Source organism: Ctenopharyngodon idella, chromosome 7 (assembly GCF_019924925.1).
Source record: "Ctenopharyngodon idella isolate HZGC_01 chromosome 7, HZGC01, whole genome shotgun sequence".
NCBI lineage: Eukaryota > Metazoa > Chordata > Actinopteri > Cypriniformes > Xenocyprididae > Ctenopharyngodon > Ctenopharyngodon idella.
The window spans coordinates 10,447,056-10,465,651 of NC_067226.1; the positions used below are offsets into that span (position 1 = coordinate 10,447,056).

The 18,596-nt window shown below is 38.5% G+C and overlaps 1 protein-coding gene across 1 annotated transcript; it reads left to right on the plus strand.

Moving 5' to 3' along the window:
• Nucleotides 1–3,737: 3,737 nt before the first annotated feature.
• irx3a (iroquois homeobox 3a) lies at nt 3,738–7,204 on the plus strand. The gene is made up of 4 exons (XM_051900178.1): nt 3,738–4,210; nt 4,915–5,947; nt 6,447–6,513; nt 6,863–7,204. The coding sequence occupies exons 1-4, from the start codon at nt 3,998–4,000 to the stop codon at nt 6,915–6,917; spliced, it is 1,368 nt and encodes a 455-aa protein (XP_051756138.1). The 5' UTR covers nt 3,738–3,997; the 3' UTR covers nt 6,918–7,204.
• Nucleotides 7,205–18,596: the final 11,392 nt, after the last annotated feature.

Here is an 18,596-nt window from a genome sequence, read left to right on the forward strand (position 1 = left end):
ATAAGTCCCTCCAGATTTCCGCAACCTCAGCACACAGACTTCAGCAGTCACTTAATAGACTGGAGTTTCTCGTCGAAGCGTTGATGCTGAGGAAAATGGTTTTTCTTCCCTTTTCGTCTGTGCTTTGCTTGAATTGCCATAGGCTGCATACAGTATACTATTAGATATCCTACGATTAACATTTCTAGGATAGGTAGGATAGATAGATGTTTTTTTTTTTTTTTTTTTTTTTCTATTTAGGCCCATTGTTATTGTAAAAACAACAGGTCTAAATCCGCCCGTATTTGTGTAACGGAGGCGTAAAGGTTAAGAAAATCCCTCCAATGTACAGACGCCAGAATGTGTAATCTAAACCACCTGTAGATGTTCAATATAGGACAAGGTCGGCTCTTGGTCCTCTGGTTAATGAAGGGTTAAAACAGACGTCGCCGTTTGAATTTGGTGTTTGATACAATTTGTTAAAGCATTTTAATAAGTTGCAGTCCATTGACTACTCTTAATTTGCTCCAAATTGCTGTGTGTGCCCAGGGAACAGTTCAAAACTCGTCACTTTCTCATTCAGTGCAAGTTATCTCTTTAATAGACACGATTGATTGGAGAAACCTAATTAAAATAACATTAGTCAAATTATGCTAACAGTAAAAATTAAACTTTAAACATATTCAGGAAGTACACTTGTTCCTGAGTTCATTTTTGAAAGCATTTGTTGGATTAAATTGCCTCAGCCATTTCATACATCGACATAAATGTGTTTCTTTTGATTTTTAAGACATAGGCCTATACACACAGAGATATATGGTTTATACAAGTAAATTGAAACCTTTCCCTACACATATTATACATTTATTTATTTGCTACGGCATTAAAACTAACTCGGTAAATCAGTTTTAACGATGTCGTGCAAACTGAAACGTGTAGGGAGAAGTAGTACTTTTCTTTTTGCAGAAAGATGTTATAAAAATCGTGGATGGGCTGTGATGCAATTATCTAGAACAACGCCATATAAAACATAGGCTATTATATAGAAATTTCGATTTTTTTAGTCCAACCAATCCAGGACTAGTGATTGTGTGATTCTGTATAATGAAGATAAAGCAGCTAAATCACTCTTAGCCGTTTTCCTGTTGTAACCAAAACTTAGATCTTTACAGAACCTGCAATCTGATTTCCTCTAGACTCTGCTGAAAACTAACCAAATAAAATCGTGTGTGCCAGAGCTGTTAAAGAAAATGTGATTTAGGCCAGTCACTCTCGCACACATATTTCTCATTCCTCCCCCTGTAGAATACACCATCCACATCAAAGGTCATTAAGTGTGTTTTCTTTTTAAATCCTTAAATCTGTCACCTCAATTAACAGTTCGGATCAGAAAAGCCCCTTTAAAAGACCATGTGGGTATGTGTTACTTGTTTTCTGTCGCCTTGGCATTATAGAGCTGATTCAGAGGTGTAATTTGAAGAGCCCCTGTTTGAAGTCTTTGATCAGCGCTGTCGCAGGCATCTTGTGTATTGCATAAGGAAACGCTTTTGAGCGCAACGTCTCTGCTTGTTTATTTGGATGCGTGTTGGAGAATGCGAAATGGTGTCATCTGCATAATTGCTAGTAAAGGAGTCACAGAAACCATCCCTCAAGTCACACATCCAAGATTGCCCTATTTATACACGTTGGTATTAGTGCGGTGCTTTGAAATGTTGGCCTGCGTTTAATGGAGTCATTATGTAAAACTAAAAAATAAATAAATAAATAAATAAATAAATAAATAAATACGCAGGTATACATATTAGCATAAGCATATTAATAATACTGATGCAACCGTTTGTAGGTTTTATTGTTATAATTATTATTATTATAAAAAATATTAACTATAATAATACTAATAATAATAATAAAAGCTTAAGCCTTTTATTTAAATTTTTACAAGGGCTTCCAAAGGGGTGGGAGAAGAAGGCAGGAAGAAAACACCATCCTAATGCTTTTATGGCTGTGCCAGTTTCCTGGGTCAGTGTGAAAGTGTTAAGTTAGTGCATGTGTATTTGATTGGGCCAATAAATCAGAGGCAAACCTTGAGGCCCTGACAGGTCCCGGGATGAGACACGTGTCTATCCGAACTCAGAGCGCTGCAGGGCGGACTCCAGCACGCAAACTTATCCTTTCCCCCCGTGCTTCCTAATTCACTAAATACAGCGGTTTGAAAACAGCACGTTTACATCAGAATAATTGCAAATATTTGTAGGTAAATTCGACTTGAAATATGACTCAAAAGAAAACAAGACTGCTTGAAACCTAGAGGGTTAGCTGTGTTTTGCATTGTCCCAGATGGCGCAGTGCTGTGGGGTCAGCCGGGTGGGCTAAAAGCTCTTGTTAGCTCTGCAGGTCCGTGTGCGGTATTGACGGTTATGTAGTTATTACCATCCGCTCATGAATGGCATCAGACTGCTGTTCTAATTAATAACCCCCGTAATCCTGCATTGTTAGAAGTCAAAACAGCAGGCACGTGTTGAAGAGACCATGGAAATCCGGGAGTCCTTAAGCAAAGAGCCAATACAAATGACATTCCAGATATTAGGATGTCATAACAATAACTATCTCTTTAAAAGCAGATGGAAGGTTTAGGAGGAACACTGCGTTCTTGGAAACCACATCATAGTAAATCCAAGCCGAAGTTGATTCACCCTAATCTTTCATTACTGAATTGAGATTTAGTCATATATTCAAATAAACGAAACTCGTTAAAGCACTAATCGGTGCCGTTGTTTGGAAGACGATTAGCAGACATATGATGACACTAGACTAGAAGCGTAATACGATTATGGATGTTTCCTGCATATTTTCATATATTGATTCAAGGAATTTCAATCGTGATCATCGTCCTTTGTTTTAATCCGTATTATTTACAGAAGGGTGCGGATTATATCAGATATTTTCAGTGGATATCTGTCTATCTGTAGAGTAATCCTGTAGGTTAATCGCCCAAAATATGTTTTTTAAGAACAAAAGCTTTTACACATGAATGCAATTGAAACATTTGCGATTATATTTTAATACGTCAAAAAAAGATTGAAGACTGACAGCTTGATATACCTTAGTATAGTAGTAATTTTACATAGTTCAAATTAAAATGCAGCACACTAAATTGTAATTCGCTGAAACCCATAACAGCGCATATAGTCACATTAAGAAATTATGCTATTGTTCAATCTTTTCGTTTCTTGTCAACTTACTCTGCAGGTGACCGGTAAAACGCCAATGTTTTGATGTTTCACACTAAAGGCGTCAGAGGACCTCGATTGGCTTGTTCCGTGTTAGATGAACTAAAAACGCTCTTCACATAACATTTCCTTTAGTAGCCTACTTTGTAAGAGCTAACAAAAAATTCTGGCTGTTTTGTCCGATTTAAACTTTCAAGTTCTTCGTTTCACGTGGAAGAGACGCGAGTAAAATAAAGACACAAAAGATATGCGGAAAGTTAATGACTCAACAAGAATAAAATATTTACCATTTTGTGGATAATAAATTTTTTTGAGAAGTAACACAATAAATTGGAAGGGCTGAAGCGGCGAACAAACAACAAATGAAATGATTGGCGAGCCATAAAATGAGATTTGAAACTCATTCAAATAAGAGATGGCGACGTCAGAGGACTTATCCAGACGGAGAGCAGGAGCGGAGAGAGAGAGAGGGAGAGAGGGAGGGAGAGAGAGGCTGTGTAAGTGGGGGTGAGACTTGAGAAATAGGAGGAGCTTCTGAACGACTAAAAATGTCAATCACAAAAAGGAGTTCCAATAATCTAAAGCAATCTGTAAGGACCTGACCTTAGTCCATTCAGATCAATAGGGAAGTAAGGGAGGAAAGCGCAATCGGATCGTTTACACTGGCTCTTTCGGAGGAAATATAGACTTCCCTGACACTTTGTACTCACTGTAAAGTGGATATCGTGGTGCGCACCAAGAGGGCGACTCGCCGCTTTTTGTGACTTCAGTAGACTTTCTCCACAACAATGTCTTTCCCACAGCTGGGATATCAGTACATCCGACCCATATACCCGCAGGACAGGCAGGGGATAGGCAGTGCCCGAGCCGGGACAGACCTGAGCCCGTCCGGAGCGCTCTCTAATGTTCTCTCCACTATGTACGGATCACCTTTCGCTGCCGCACAAAGCTATGGAGCTTTTCTTCCTTATTCAAATGATCTGTCTATTTTCAACCAGCTGGTGAGTAATCATTTTATTTTCTTGCGCTGTTTGTTCTTTCTCTCTCAAACTCAAATGTAGTAAAGTTTAAAAAAAAAAAAAAAAATGTTACAAAATCCTAGACTTCAGTTTATGTTTCAATAACAATCATTACTGAATGTTAGTTTTGCAAGACGGTGGTGAACTTTGTTGTTTACCCCGTTTGGTAAATACAAAAAAAAAAAAAAAAAGAACTGAAAATGTAATTAATTCATTGATAGCCGTATAAAACAAAAATAAGTGTAGAGTGCGTGCGCTTGTGATTTTAATAGCCTAAATCACAATAAATTAAATAGTAAAAAATCGACAATTGTTCCACGTCTTCAGGATAAAAAACACATATGTGAAGCGTATACAGATACAGAATAAATATAAATATATGTAGCTGCAAAATCTTGTCAGTTTATTTAGAATAATTTATATAAATTAGGCTGTATAAAGTGCAAAGTAGCCTAGCCGATTTAATACAGTCAATTAGGTCTATAGTTTTTTTTTTTTTTTTTTTTAAATCTCCTTGCTTTTGTAGCTAATTGCTCGCATGGACTGAAAATCATTTACGCAGTTAATATATTCAGCAACAATACATCAGGGAACTGCAACTGAGTACAAGAAAACGTAGTATGTGCCAGGCCAAAAATAATGATAGTGAATCACATTAATGCTGTATCCGTGTTCTGTTTTTAAAGGGGGCACAGTACGAACTGAAGGACAGTCCGGGCGTCCAGCATCCTGGATTTGCTCACCATCATCCTGCTTTTTACCCATATGGTCAGTACCAGTTTGGAGACCCTTCCAGACCCAAAAATGCCACCAGGGAGAGCACCAGCACACTCAAGGCCTGGTTAAGCGAGCACAGGAAAAACCCGTACCCTACTAAAGGCGAGAAGATCATGCTGGCCATCATCACTAAAATGACCCTCACTCAAGTGTCCACCTGGTTCGCCAACGCCAGAAGGAGGCTAAAGAAAGAGAACAAGATGACCTGGACCCCACGGAGTCGCACGGACGAAGAAGGAAATGTTTACAACAGCGACCACGAGGGAGAGGATGGCGACAAACGCGAGGACGAGGAGGAAATCGATTTGGAGAATATTGACACGGAGAATATTGAGAATAAGGACGATTTAGACGAGCAGGACGAACTGCATTCTGATTTGAAACTGGACGGCAGGAGCGACTCCGAAATTTCAGACGGCTATGAGGATTTACAAGGACCGGAGCAAAGGTTGTTCAAAGCAATGGTGAAAGACGGCAAAGAGATTCACGGCGACCGCGCAGAGCATTTTCATCATCACAATCACCATCATCATCACCACCACCAAAACAGCTTAGAACAGGCCAACGGCGAGCCGGTCAAACTCAACCAGGCCATCATCAACTCCCCGCCCTCAGAAAACAACCCACCTCCAGCCCCAAAACCTAAGATCTGGTCTTTGGCAGAGACTGCCACAACTCCAGACAATCCACGAAAATCTCCTCTGATGAACGGGACTTCCGCTGCGTCCGCCACTCAGACCATCATAACTCCTCACAGACTCCTTTCGTGTCCCGTAGGGAAACTCCAGAGCTGGACAAATCGGGGTTTCACCGCACACCAGCTCGCCTTGCTGAACTCAAACCATTACTTAGGACTCAGTAACCAGGCTTCGGCGAATGGCCTTGCGTTGTACAGCAGACAAGCAGAGGACAGGAGTCAAAACTCCGAGTCCACAGTCACAGGTACATGTCACCCACACTGAGAAGCGCAATTAATGCTTTTTATTGACACCATTAAGACTGTACTGACAGACTGGAAACGCACCATTCTTATTCCTTCCTAAATCCATTTTCATTTGATCACTACTGTGAAACGTTCAAGTAAAAATAATTAATTACACTTGAAATGCAAATGTATAGTGGAGAGTACTTATCTGATAGCCTATATATATATATTGTTTTCGTCTCTTTTTTTCAAATACTGAAAAAAGTCTGTCAATTTAAATTTGTGGGAAAATTTGTGGGTTGCCTTTTTGAAAGGTGTGTTAGTGTGTGCGAATTTTGAGATTTCTAGGCCGCAAACCTTTCTCAACAGCTGGCTGTAAGATCTTTTTTTTTTTTTTTTAAGACTCTGCTTTTTAAAATAATAATAATAATAATAATAATAACATTAATAATAAATTGGCATTTACATTCATTTTTTTTTCCTTTTCTTGTTGTTGTTACTGGTTTATTATTACAGAAAGATCTAGTGCCTTGGAAGCAGAGAAAAAGTTGTTAAAAACAGCCTTCCATCCTGTTCAAAGACGGTAAGAGTGGAGATCTTACATTATCTGTCCATGACTTTAATTTAGCGAGTTTCTTTTTTAATTGTTATTGTTCATTTTCACATTTGAATATCACATAATTTTAATGCATGACAGTCTAGTCACGCGCTCGGGTACTGGTATAGGCTACCGTGGTTTAAACATGATTTATGTATTGTGCTTGTGCAATAATAAACCCAGATGTCAAACCAATAAATCTCCAGTGCGTCGATGCGATATTTCAGAATGTTGATTTCAAAAACGTTGTGTTCTCTACTTGCTTGCAGATTTAGTTTTGTTTTGGCCCCGTGTTTTTTTTTTTTTTTCATGCTTCCCTTCTATATCCCCATAGGCCCCAGAACCAACTCGAAGCTGCCATGGTATTATCCGCCCTCTCATCCTCGTAGGCTTTTCTCTCCTTTTTGTTTACTTCCCATTTTAACCTGTGTAAGGAATGTAAAATAAAAATAACTCACTTCTGTATACTTACATTGTAAGCATGTCCTGTGTACAATGGCTGATGTTAATGCTGTCAGGCCAAGTAGTCTGTGAGTCCCATTTTCTTTTGTAAGCTCTGTGAGGATTTGATGTTGAAATGTTTTGTATATAACGTAAAGAAAATGTATATACTTGTGATCCGAAATTGTACAAGAAAGTCTATATTTTGGCTAATAAATGAACCGCTGCAACTTTACCGTCACTTTTCCCTTTTCTTTGAAAACAATGGAGTGTTAATATTGTAAATGTTATTAGAAATGTCATGTTGTATGCTTTTCTGTGCGGAAACGGTTACAGTGTGTGTTTTGAAAGGCATGGGAAACGTTAACTCGAGGTTATGAGGTTTGAAACGGAGGATTTGAAGTATTTTCCTATTTCAGGGACTTAACTGTAATTAGCTCCTTCTTGAATCGCGCATTTGGATATTAATGGATGGGGATTATCCCCACCGAGGCGGAACAGCCAATATGAAATGAATAATTATTTCATTTTTATTGGGTTGAAATAGCATACAACTCAATTTCACTGTAATGAGAATTGAATATTTTCTTCTTTGAAGAAGAAAGTCACGCAAAAAAAGTTAAATGCTTTCCTCTGTACAGATGGTTAATGTAATCTCGACTATTTATAATTTTCGAGATTCCGCTTTTTAAAAATGTAATGAATTCTAATCAGACATTGATGTTGTGCTGCTTGCCATATGCCTTCGATACTGTGCGAAATTATTTATTTATGTGCGTTTTCCCTCTTGCAGATGATTTGCATGGCAGCAGCTTTGTTTCAGGGTTTCCAAAGTTTGGAGAAATTTAGAGTTGGAGCTCCCTCTACAGTCCACTCTAAACGGCCTTGACATGGACTGAGACATTTCGATCATAATCTTTCATTTATGCCATTTATTCGAAAAAGGTGACCATGGGCATTTTGGGATCCTTCGTTCTTTTTGTGAAATTTGCTGGGAGCTTATGAGCAGAGTGTTTAGCAATGTAAAAGGATAGCAATTTCCCAATAAGAAAAGTGCCTGGCGGAATATTATGACACAGTTCAGACAAAATTACACCATCGAAATTGAGGACCAGCTACATAAATAATAAATAATGGCGAAAGAATTATTAGTGTAGGTTTAAATGTCAAATTTAATTTCCGGGACTTCAAAGACAGGAAAAAAAACAAAACACCCTAAATAATCAGGAAAGAACAGCACATTTGCACGAATCAAACTTGAAATAGGCAACAAAACATCCGTGAAAGGCAAACTACCTCCATTAAAATAATATTCTACACCTACATGTCTACATTCCAATGTTTAAGAATAGCTTAATTAAAATAAATAAAATTATCCCAAAGTTTAGCCTGTCACATTACAAATGCTTTATTGACACAGAGCACAAATTCAAGTATGTCGGTCTGTACACAGCATAATTGTCATTAATTATGCCTCTGCCTCTGAGGTAGAACTACATTGCACTGCAGCCCATAATAATAGAGGCAAGAAAGCAGATCTGGCCGGCGCTAACCAAAAATATATATTTCCTTTTGTCCGCTGTCCGTGCTATTTTGTTTTTATATAAGCCTATTCAATTACCCTATCTCTCAGAGATCCCGTTCATACAAAGTAAGAGCTAGATATGAATATTCATAAAACGCTATGTGACGTTTGTGGCACTGATTGATGTAATCATCGTTCTGGCGCTCACTCGGAAGAGCGCCACCAGCTAGATCGCAGAAAGTGACACCGCGCGCGAGTGACCAACATTCTCCAATCAGTGCTGACCCTCTCACGAGCACCGTGCAGGTCAAGAGGGAGAGCGCGAGGCCAGTTGCAAACAAGCTTGCAGAGACTTGCGTGCCTTTTTAACTTCATCAGATTGAGGACGTATATTACACTGATTGCTTTATAACAAAAACTACAAAATAAATAAATAAATAAATTCGTTATAATATTAAGTTTTCATTAAATTTAAACATTAGAATGTTGTAAGACATTTTGTTTAAAGTCTGTAGGTCACTTGTTTTTTTTTTTTTTTTTTTTTTTTGTTTATATGCTATATATATATATATATATATATATATATATATATATATACTGCGTAGCCTCAAATGTACTTCACGTATGTATGTATGTATATATATATATATATATATATATATATACACACACACTTCTCATATAAGTATTTACATGTTCAATATACATGTACTTACATGCTACGTATGGTCTTTGTTACATTAAAATTGTTGTTTTGCCATTTATATTTTCATAATTGAAATGTAATGTTTTTAATATAATCATCTTAATGTTTTTAACACACAAAGACTTATTTTGGATTCACTCCATGAGGATGGTGGTCATGTGTGATAATGAGTTCACCCCTCTAGCTCATTTCTAATTGGTTAAACCGACGGTGTTACAACTCAACTCTTGTTACAACACTCCCTGCTCTCCCCTATCAAAAACAACTACATTCTTTCATTAGCAAAATATAATAGAATCAGCGTTAGATCGACGATAGAGACTTAATCACACATATTATTTTCAGCAGAAATCACGCGCCTTTTACAGTGACGAGCCAGTTCAGGGCTGTCATAAATATTGATGCTTGTTTAGTGTGTTCTGCGCATAGCTATTAGGCGCTGAGGGACTTGGGCCACTCTTGATCATTAAAATCCATTTGAAATGCTCCTGAAAAGATGACACTGGGCTTCACGGCGTCTCTGATCATTGCATGAAATTAAGGATTAAAATGCCTCACCAGAAACAAAGTAATCACCGATAACGATGTCGCCATACGTGTCCAACCGCTTTCTTTCTCAACTTAGCAAATGGAGAGCATTAATGAACATTTTGCTCTGAGCTACGCGGAGGACATTCCGACTGGGGCTGTTAGTGTCACTCATTTATTCAGAGTTAAGTGGATGTCCTTGTGGCTAATGAGCAATAATCAACAGTGACTCCTCTTTTTATTCCAAAGCTTCCAGCAATGTTAAAAACGGGAGCCGATTTTTTTTCCCGCGTATACACAAGAGAATTGGCAGAAATTGCTACCGAGCTACAAACATGATTCAGGTATATTATTATTATTATTATTATTATTATTATTATTATATAATGTTGTTAGCATTACATTACATACATTGTTAACATTTTAATTTAACCTAATAAATAAATGAAATGAAACGGCAATGTATAACAATTGCAATAAACAATTATTTAATTGGATTTAACAATAGTTTTTAACTCTCTATAAACAATTAGGTATTGAAGTTTCCAGACAGTTTAGTTTGCAAATGGCTCCAAAGATGATGTTGCTGCAAAAACTAAAAGCTTTACAAACAGACATAAGCACAGTTTGAACACACACACACACACACACACACACACAGAGACATAAGCACAATTTGAATGTACACATACACACAGACAGAAATAATACATTGTGCATATATATTTGGGGGGCTGAATAGGTTAGGTAGGATAATATCAACAGAGTGCATAAATACATACATAACCTGTCCTTTTGAGCACAGCAGAACTGCAGCATCTGTGGGAAATTCAGCACCATTGACACTCTCCAAATAAATGGCAATTCAGTCTATTAGCCACCACTAACCCATTATATCTCCAAGTACCATTCTCCCTCTACATCAATGACAGAGCTACATAGCTGTACCACTCACTGTGAGGAATGCTTTGTTAAATACCAATTTGGATGGGGGAAAGCAATGAAACACAGTGGAATCAAAGGCAAATCTAATCTATCTTTCTGACTTGCCATTGATGCCGAGAGGGAGGACAGACAGGGCTAAACCTTTTAGAGAAAACCAGCCAATGGAGTCATCAGCAGCCTTCTGCATGAATGGACAGGACCGGAGGACATGAAGACCAGAGTGGGCTGCAGAAGGGGCCAGAGTCAGGCTGTGAAAGAGAGGACCAGCCCTGTGCCGTGCCCCTGTCCACCCCTCTCTGTCAGTGTGCTCTGTGGCGACGATGTCCCACCACACCCCATCCCTGCACTGAGCAGGACAAATGTCAGCGCTATTGTAACCCTGCAGAAGCTTTGAAGAGCCCTGTTCTCTTTGTGGAGGTCACTAATCCTTTTATGAGGCACCGCTGATTGTTAGCTTGGCAAACACATACATATACACAGCTCAGAGCTCTCTCTCTCTCGCTCTCTCTCTCTCTCTCTCTCTCTCTCTCTCACACACACACACACACTAGAGTGTGTAGAATTTTTTATTTTTTTTTTCTCAGACATGGCTGACATGTTTAGATGACCTGTAAGGCTATAGAAGAAAACAGTGAAAGCATAGAGGACATATGTTCCACACTGTCACTGTGCATGAGGTTACAGGCCATCTGAACACTTCTGCTGCCTCAGAGAAGAGATAACCATATTTACACCCTCAAATCTTGTTTTACACACATAAATACAAAAAACACCAGCCTCCAGTGTCTGGTCTGCTAAAGCCAGGATTAGTTTTATGGAGAAAAAAAAAAAATCCACAGAAAATCCATCAAAACATCTTCAGAACCACTGAGTTGTTTGTACCTCACATAGATGCAAATGTACAGAGTTCACCATATAAGCTGAACAGTGATGGCATGTCAAATGTAGGAAATGCGATTGGGACACTATGAAAACAGCACCCAAATGCACAGCGATGAAGGTGCAGTGTGGTATTTGTTGGCTGATTCTTTCTCTGGCAGGTCTGGGGACAAAAGAACGAGAGAGTGACACTCTGTAGGACAGGAGGCGGGGCTGTGGAGAGCGCTAATTTCATGCCCTTTGTTGACAGAGGTTAGAGAGAGGAATTCTTTCACTCCATCTGAAAGACAACAAGTGGGGCAGAGGGTTATGGGTGTAAAAGGAAGAGGACGGAGAAAGAAAGGGAGAGAGAAAGACAGAAAGGTGGTGAGAGCTTTTGCCGTTCAGCCATCTGAAAGATTGTGCCTTTCTCAGCCTCCTCAGCCATTATGGCCGAGTTACAGGGCAATTATGGAAATGTTTCTTTGAAGCAGAGTGCTGCACTTTTTTCCTCCTCCCCCCAAAGAAGTCTCAAGAGAAGTCTCCATCCCTCTCTCCTCGCCTCTGCCCGGACATGGCTCTGTCTCCCCCTGCATTTGCTCCCCTTTCTCCATAGTATGAAAAAAGGGCTGCCTTGGTGAATGTGATCTGAATGGAGCGACTGAACTGTAAAGGTTAAACTACAAAGGGATCACACCAGTGCCAGGCTTGAAAAAATCAACTTTTTTTTATGATCACAGAAAGAGTTCTTTTAAAAGATGATTTACTAGATACACGACTGAGATCTAATATATATATATATATATACTGTATATTCTTATATAGTGTTCAAGTTAAAGGTTTGTGGTCTAATGTGGAGTACCACAAAATAAATAATCGACTAGACCCTTATTTTTCTTATAATAGAGGTGAATGGGGCCAATTTTTGGAAGATTAGGTATTGAAGCTTATTATTGAAATGTAAAGCTTATTATTCTATTAAAAAAAAAAAAATTGTTAAAAATTTTGTTACAAATTTGATACAACTACACAGAAAAGGTAAGCAATTCTTAACACTAAAATCATGTGATCACACTAATTGCCCCGCATACACGTTCACAGTAAGTGCTTCAATGCAATGATTTTTGCTTTTTTAAAGAAAATTAGACAAAACTCAAAATTCATTTTTGTGGTAATCAACATTATGCTTTAAATGCTGTCGATTGAGCTTAACTAGTATCGAGCCCAGAATATTCCTTTAACAGCATAACATTTTGATACAAATCTCAAACACCAGAGTAAGAATAGATCTTATTTTTCCATTGAATCATCAGTCTTGTACATCAGTCAGCGGTGTAGTACAGAATTTCTCCTCACAGTGTGAACTCATAAGACAGCTTCTGTGGCCCTGTGAAAGCCATGACATCATGACTGAGACGGGAGTGTCACCAGAACCTTCAACAGATTCTGGACTGCTTCCCTTATCAATACTGTGGGGTCCCAGAGCCAGATTCAACTCTGCAAATCAAACGCCATGAGTCACATTCTGTGAATTCCACTCAAGCCTTGTCTTGACAACAGATATATGGCTAATGTTTTCCCTATATAATTATAGATCATATATTTACCAGCTCAGGTATTGATCGTGAGAGTGGCTAAGGGCTTCTTTGGACCGGCTGCGGTGGAAGGAAAGACTTCATAAATTCTTCTTTTCTCGGAGCTCTGTCAAACAAGTTGTGCTGTGCGTTTCACATGAATACATTAGCAGAGCTCGGCTGATTGATTGGGAGAGCAAGGAAAGAAAGAGTGCACCAATGAACTTGCTCTCTCAACAAGATTAATAGGGTTTATTAAATACTCCCGTGTCCGTTTTCATAATAGAGATGCAACGGGAGGCCAAAAAGTTCAGCTGCGGCTCGTACTCCACTGCGCTTTTATCTACGTTTTAATCGGATGTCCATGAGAGAAAGTAAGTTTGTTTACTTCATACAAAAGCATTATTTTTTAACATTTAAAATGGTTCCAGTCCGGTTTGTGCAAATCCAGACTAACCGATCTAGATAACGTGACTGTAGCATTAATAATCAGACTACAATTGGCCTCTAAATTGTGCGCTTGCTCCAAAAGACAGAGACGTGTGGTTTAATCTTTAAAAATATTCAATTGCACACTATTTCATGCTATACTTAGACAGAAGAAGACTGTACCTGCACATTGATTATAACTGCACATGTAAACAATACAATGTGAAAATATCAGTGGAAGAAGTTGACATAAACGTGAGTGTATAGAAGAAGAAAAAAAGAGTGTTTATGTGTGTTTTAAAGGCTGTCAAATGAACAGCAAAGAGCACTCCATTCTTCCTCACTTCTCATTGTGCTTACATATAAACTTCTTGTCACCATGACATCTCTCTCCCTAATAATGCCATTGCCATGCAAATGAGAGAGAATGTGTTTGTGTGAGCGTGTCTTCCAAATACGGGTGAGAGGGGACCTCTATTGGACCGGAGACAAAGGTTTTTTTTTTTTTTTCCTTTTCTGGGCACAATAAGCTCTGGAATGTGTGTGTGTGTGTGTTGCCAGTGCTTGTGCATTCTACGCAAACTAATTCTTTTCTGGAATTCTTTTCGTCCCCCTCTTCCTGGATAGACAGGAAGTAGGAAGTAGGGGGCTCCAGGGAGGCAGAAAAAGAAGCCCATGGTCGATCAATCCAGTCAGGCCCAAACGCACACCCTTCCACCCCTTGCCAAGTGTGTGCACACACTTTTTAAAGTGTAGGCAAGCAGAGCCGCCTCCTCTGTTGTAATGCTAAATCAGCGTCACTCACTGGAACTGTAAGCTCTTTCACACAGACGCACACACACGATTTCTTCCCTTCTCTGCGCTTCCTATCGCACAAAAGCTTGTGTATTTTTGAAAGACTGCAGAGATGGCCTCTCAGCGGGATGTGGGACTAAACAACAGCAGGGAGAGCGTGACATCCAGAAGCGTAACAACCGAAGGACAAGTCTCTCAAGGAAAAGTTGATTTATCTGTGTGTTTTCAGGCAGACAGGCAGTTTTATTTGCCTCTGATGTAAGTGTCTATAATCTGCTTTACGACTAAATAATTCTCACTATTATTTTGCTCCTCCAGAAGATGAGAAGAAAGACTGACAGTGTCCTTCCTGTGTGAGAGAGCTGCGCAAGCATGTCGAATGCCATTTCACCGGCAGCGGAGAGCCGAATAATTAGCACTAATAGTGTATATAGCATGGAAAAATCCCCAGAGCTTTATTTGGATCTATTTCTGTGTCTCCCTCTCCGAATCCACGCCGTTTGCTAATGAAATATACATTGGGTGAACTTTGACCTTTGCTGTGGGGCTGAAGGTCATCTGGCTCTTTTACATACACAGATGAGCTCGTCTTCCGGAAACGATAAGAATAACAGTGGGGACGTGCGCAGGGCAGAGAGTTAAAACAACAGCTGAGATGACAATTAATTGGCTGAAAGGCATGTAACTGTCATCCATTTCGGCTGGTCTGGTCTTCTCTTCTCTTTCTCTCTCATCTCTACACTACATACACACACAAACACACACACATACATACCGCTGACACCTATCAAATGTATCTCGGGGTTCATCGGCGGGCCATCCCAGAAGTTTGTAATTGCTCAGAGTGGCATTCTGATATGAGTTACACAAAGCCAAACAAAGATTGTGAATGGAGAAATAAATATTTAAGAAATCAATTACAAACATATGCAACCCAACCACAGTTCTGGCAAATCTGAGCTCGCTGCATTCCTGACTCTTCTAACTGCTAACTGCGCTCTGGAGCCTGCTGGATCCTGCGAGAACTACGGATAGAACAGAGACTGAGGCATTAGAGGTATTTCTCACGCTTTCTCTTCTTTTTAAAGAACACTTTTCATGCAAGTGCTTTATGAGATCCTGAGTGTGTCCACAGACAAATCTTAAACTATTAAAAGTTTGGGGCATTAGTGAGAATATTTTATGGTGAAAATGGAGTTGGGGGAATTGATCTTTCATTCAAAAGTATTATTGTAATTAGTGTACATCTTAAACTATAAAAAATAAACAAGAACATACAAACGGTTAGCAAACAGTTATGTAGTATAGGAAGTTATATTTGTCTTTCCACTTTTCAAAAAAAGAAAAAAAGAAAGAAAGAGCTAATGACAGAAACATCATCTGGAATTTTTTCACTTCACATAAAGCTAAATGTGACTAAATAAAAAAAAAAGAAAAAAAAGAAAAAAAAAGAAAAATGTTCTGTAAAAAAAAGAAAAAAGCCCATTAATAACAATAAAAAAGTCTGATCAGTTTAGATCTAAGGCTATTGGGGGTGTAACAATATATCATGTCACAATATATCGCAATACAAAAATGCAACAATATGTATCGTGGATAGTGACAATATGTATTGTGTATAGTTCACCTAAAATGAAAATTACTGTGTGAGAAAAAGTTCTAGTTTACAGAGTTTTAGTGTCAGTACTACATTAAACTACTATATGTAATGTTGCATATAATGTATAGTAATGCAGTGGGCAATATTTGTGGGTCCTGATAATGCCAAATGTCTTACCAGAAAAAAAAAGTGGCCTACATTATTTTAAAGATATGTAGTCAGCGACAGAGTGCAAGCATATTCGTCAAAAATAAATCTGTTTCAGCGTCAGAATCATGAATATTTTTATTCTGGTGTCACAATTGTCCAGTGCACTGGGTTACCAGCACCAAGTCCAAGCCTATTCATTCCCACCCCCAATGTAATACCAAATTTAGCATTTTAATCAACAGTACATTTTTTGTTAACCTTTTACCATTTGTCTTGGAGTATCATAATAATATCGTATCGTGAGTTCAGTATCGTGATATGTATCGAATCGTGACATTATAAGTATAAGTACATACATTCATCCAATCAACTTTCCTTATAACAGAGGTATCGGCAATATTGGACTGTGAGTTCAGTACAATTCAAGTTAAATCGACAGCATTTGTGGCATAATGTTGATTATAAAAAGCAAAAATCTGGATTATATTGAAGTGAATGGGGGTAATCTGTAAATGTTAATATAATCACTGTTTCAGTAATATAGCCACAGGATGTAAATAACATGTGTGCAAAATGATTTTAGAGTGAAAAAATTGCTTACTATCCATTTTTGTGTGATGTTAAATCCAATTTTACAACTTTGTTGCCATGACAGCACATCACAAATAGAAAAAAGACAGTAAAAATGATTATTTAAACAGCTTTACAGCTCAATCAATACAAGAGAGAAAAGATTAATGTGTCTGTATAAAGTTATCAGTTTCATATTTCTGCCTAATTCACTTATATTCTACAAAATATTCTCACCATAACTTGCATAAGCTGCATGTTTTTTATGTGTGGTAATCAACATTTTGCCACAAATGCTGTTAACTTGTACTGAACACAGAATATTCCTTGAATTGTACTTGCTATCAGATCAAAAAGAATACAAGTATGTTGATGGATAAGTGTGAAGCATTATTATACTATAAGTTTTAATAATAATAAAAAGATGATGCTTGTTAAATATAGATGTAGACTACACAGAGTATATACATCTTACTGCAATCTGTTCCTATTAAAGCTAATGTTCAGTCTGTGTTTGCGTGGGCATGTTTAATAGTCCACCAAAGGCTGATGCATAATTTTCTGCTGTGTTTGATCTTGTGAGTTTAAAATTTGTTAATGTCTGCTTGGCAGAGAAGTATTTGGTGGTAGGTGTGAAACGTATGTGTGTGTACATGTCACATAGGTTCTTTCTCCAATCCAATCGACACTTAGTAGGCACACAGCTGGCACACAGCTGGTCATTTGCTCAAACACACACAGGCACGCACGACAAGCTTTGTAAAAGAATATGATCCAACCAGTTAAGATGAGGGGAAAAATCGTTACAAGAAACGTGGGCTTAAGGCGAGGAAATAACACGCACCCAGACAGGAGGAGATCTATCAGTAATAGACAGGTGCTCAGTCATCAGAGAAACACACACACACACACACTCGAATGTAATGGAAAGCTTTCATTAAGAGCTGCTAACCACACCCCGTCTCTCCTGTCTTTCTCAGACTATTCTAAGCGCTCCACAAGTGGTCGAACCAAACCAGACAGCACAGTCTATCCACACCATCTATATCAGGCCACTTACAATGAGCTGCTTTACACAAGGGCAGCAGAAGAGCCCGAGTTATTTTGGCCTTGTCGGCTTTGTATATAATAAGGTTTACACACTGACTTTACTTAATCATTGTTTGCCTACATTTAATAGCACATACTAACAAGTTAAATAAGTTTTATAGCAAGCTACTATTTTAAACAATAAAGATGTTATCTAGTATAAGAAGGAATGATAACGTCATCAGATCTACAAAAAAACAAAAAACAAAAAAAACCTTCTGAATTCTGAAAACTGAAACCAGCCTAAGCTGGTTTAAACTGGTCTCATCTAGTTAAATATGGACTCCCAGCTGGTGTTCCATTGGGCGACCAGCTGGTCTCGCAGCATGACCAGCTGAAAAGTGGCCAAAACTTTCTAAAACCATCAGACAGACCAGCCCGACCAGGTCAGGAGACCAGCAAACCCGTTTAGACTGGTTTAAGATGTCTTTTTTTCATCAAGGCTTCTCCTGTTAATGTCACACGAATCAGAAAAGCATGTCTAACACTGTAGGCATTTGTACATTCAAGCTCTTACATGACTAATTAATTCACCCGGGAGTGAAATAATGGTCTAATGGCATGAATTATTGACCGTTTGTGAGTGAAATATGTAGCATATTTGTAAAAGATTTATTCTATCATTAATACGCAAAGCCCATTATACGCAGAGCCTTGATGAAAGAACTAATTTAATGTGTACCTGTGTAAATGGCCACAGTTTCTCATTCATTGGCTCAGGAGATGAAGAAGTACTCATGTTACCTGTAGAGTGTCCAGCGTGAAATCTACTGAGGTCATCTGTCCCACAAACCTCTGTTACGCAGACAGGGAACCTGAGAGCACCATGCTGCAGTCAGACAGCACAGAAACCTGAAG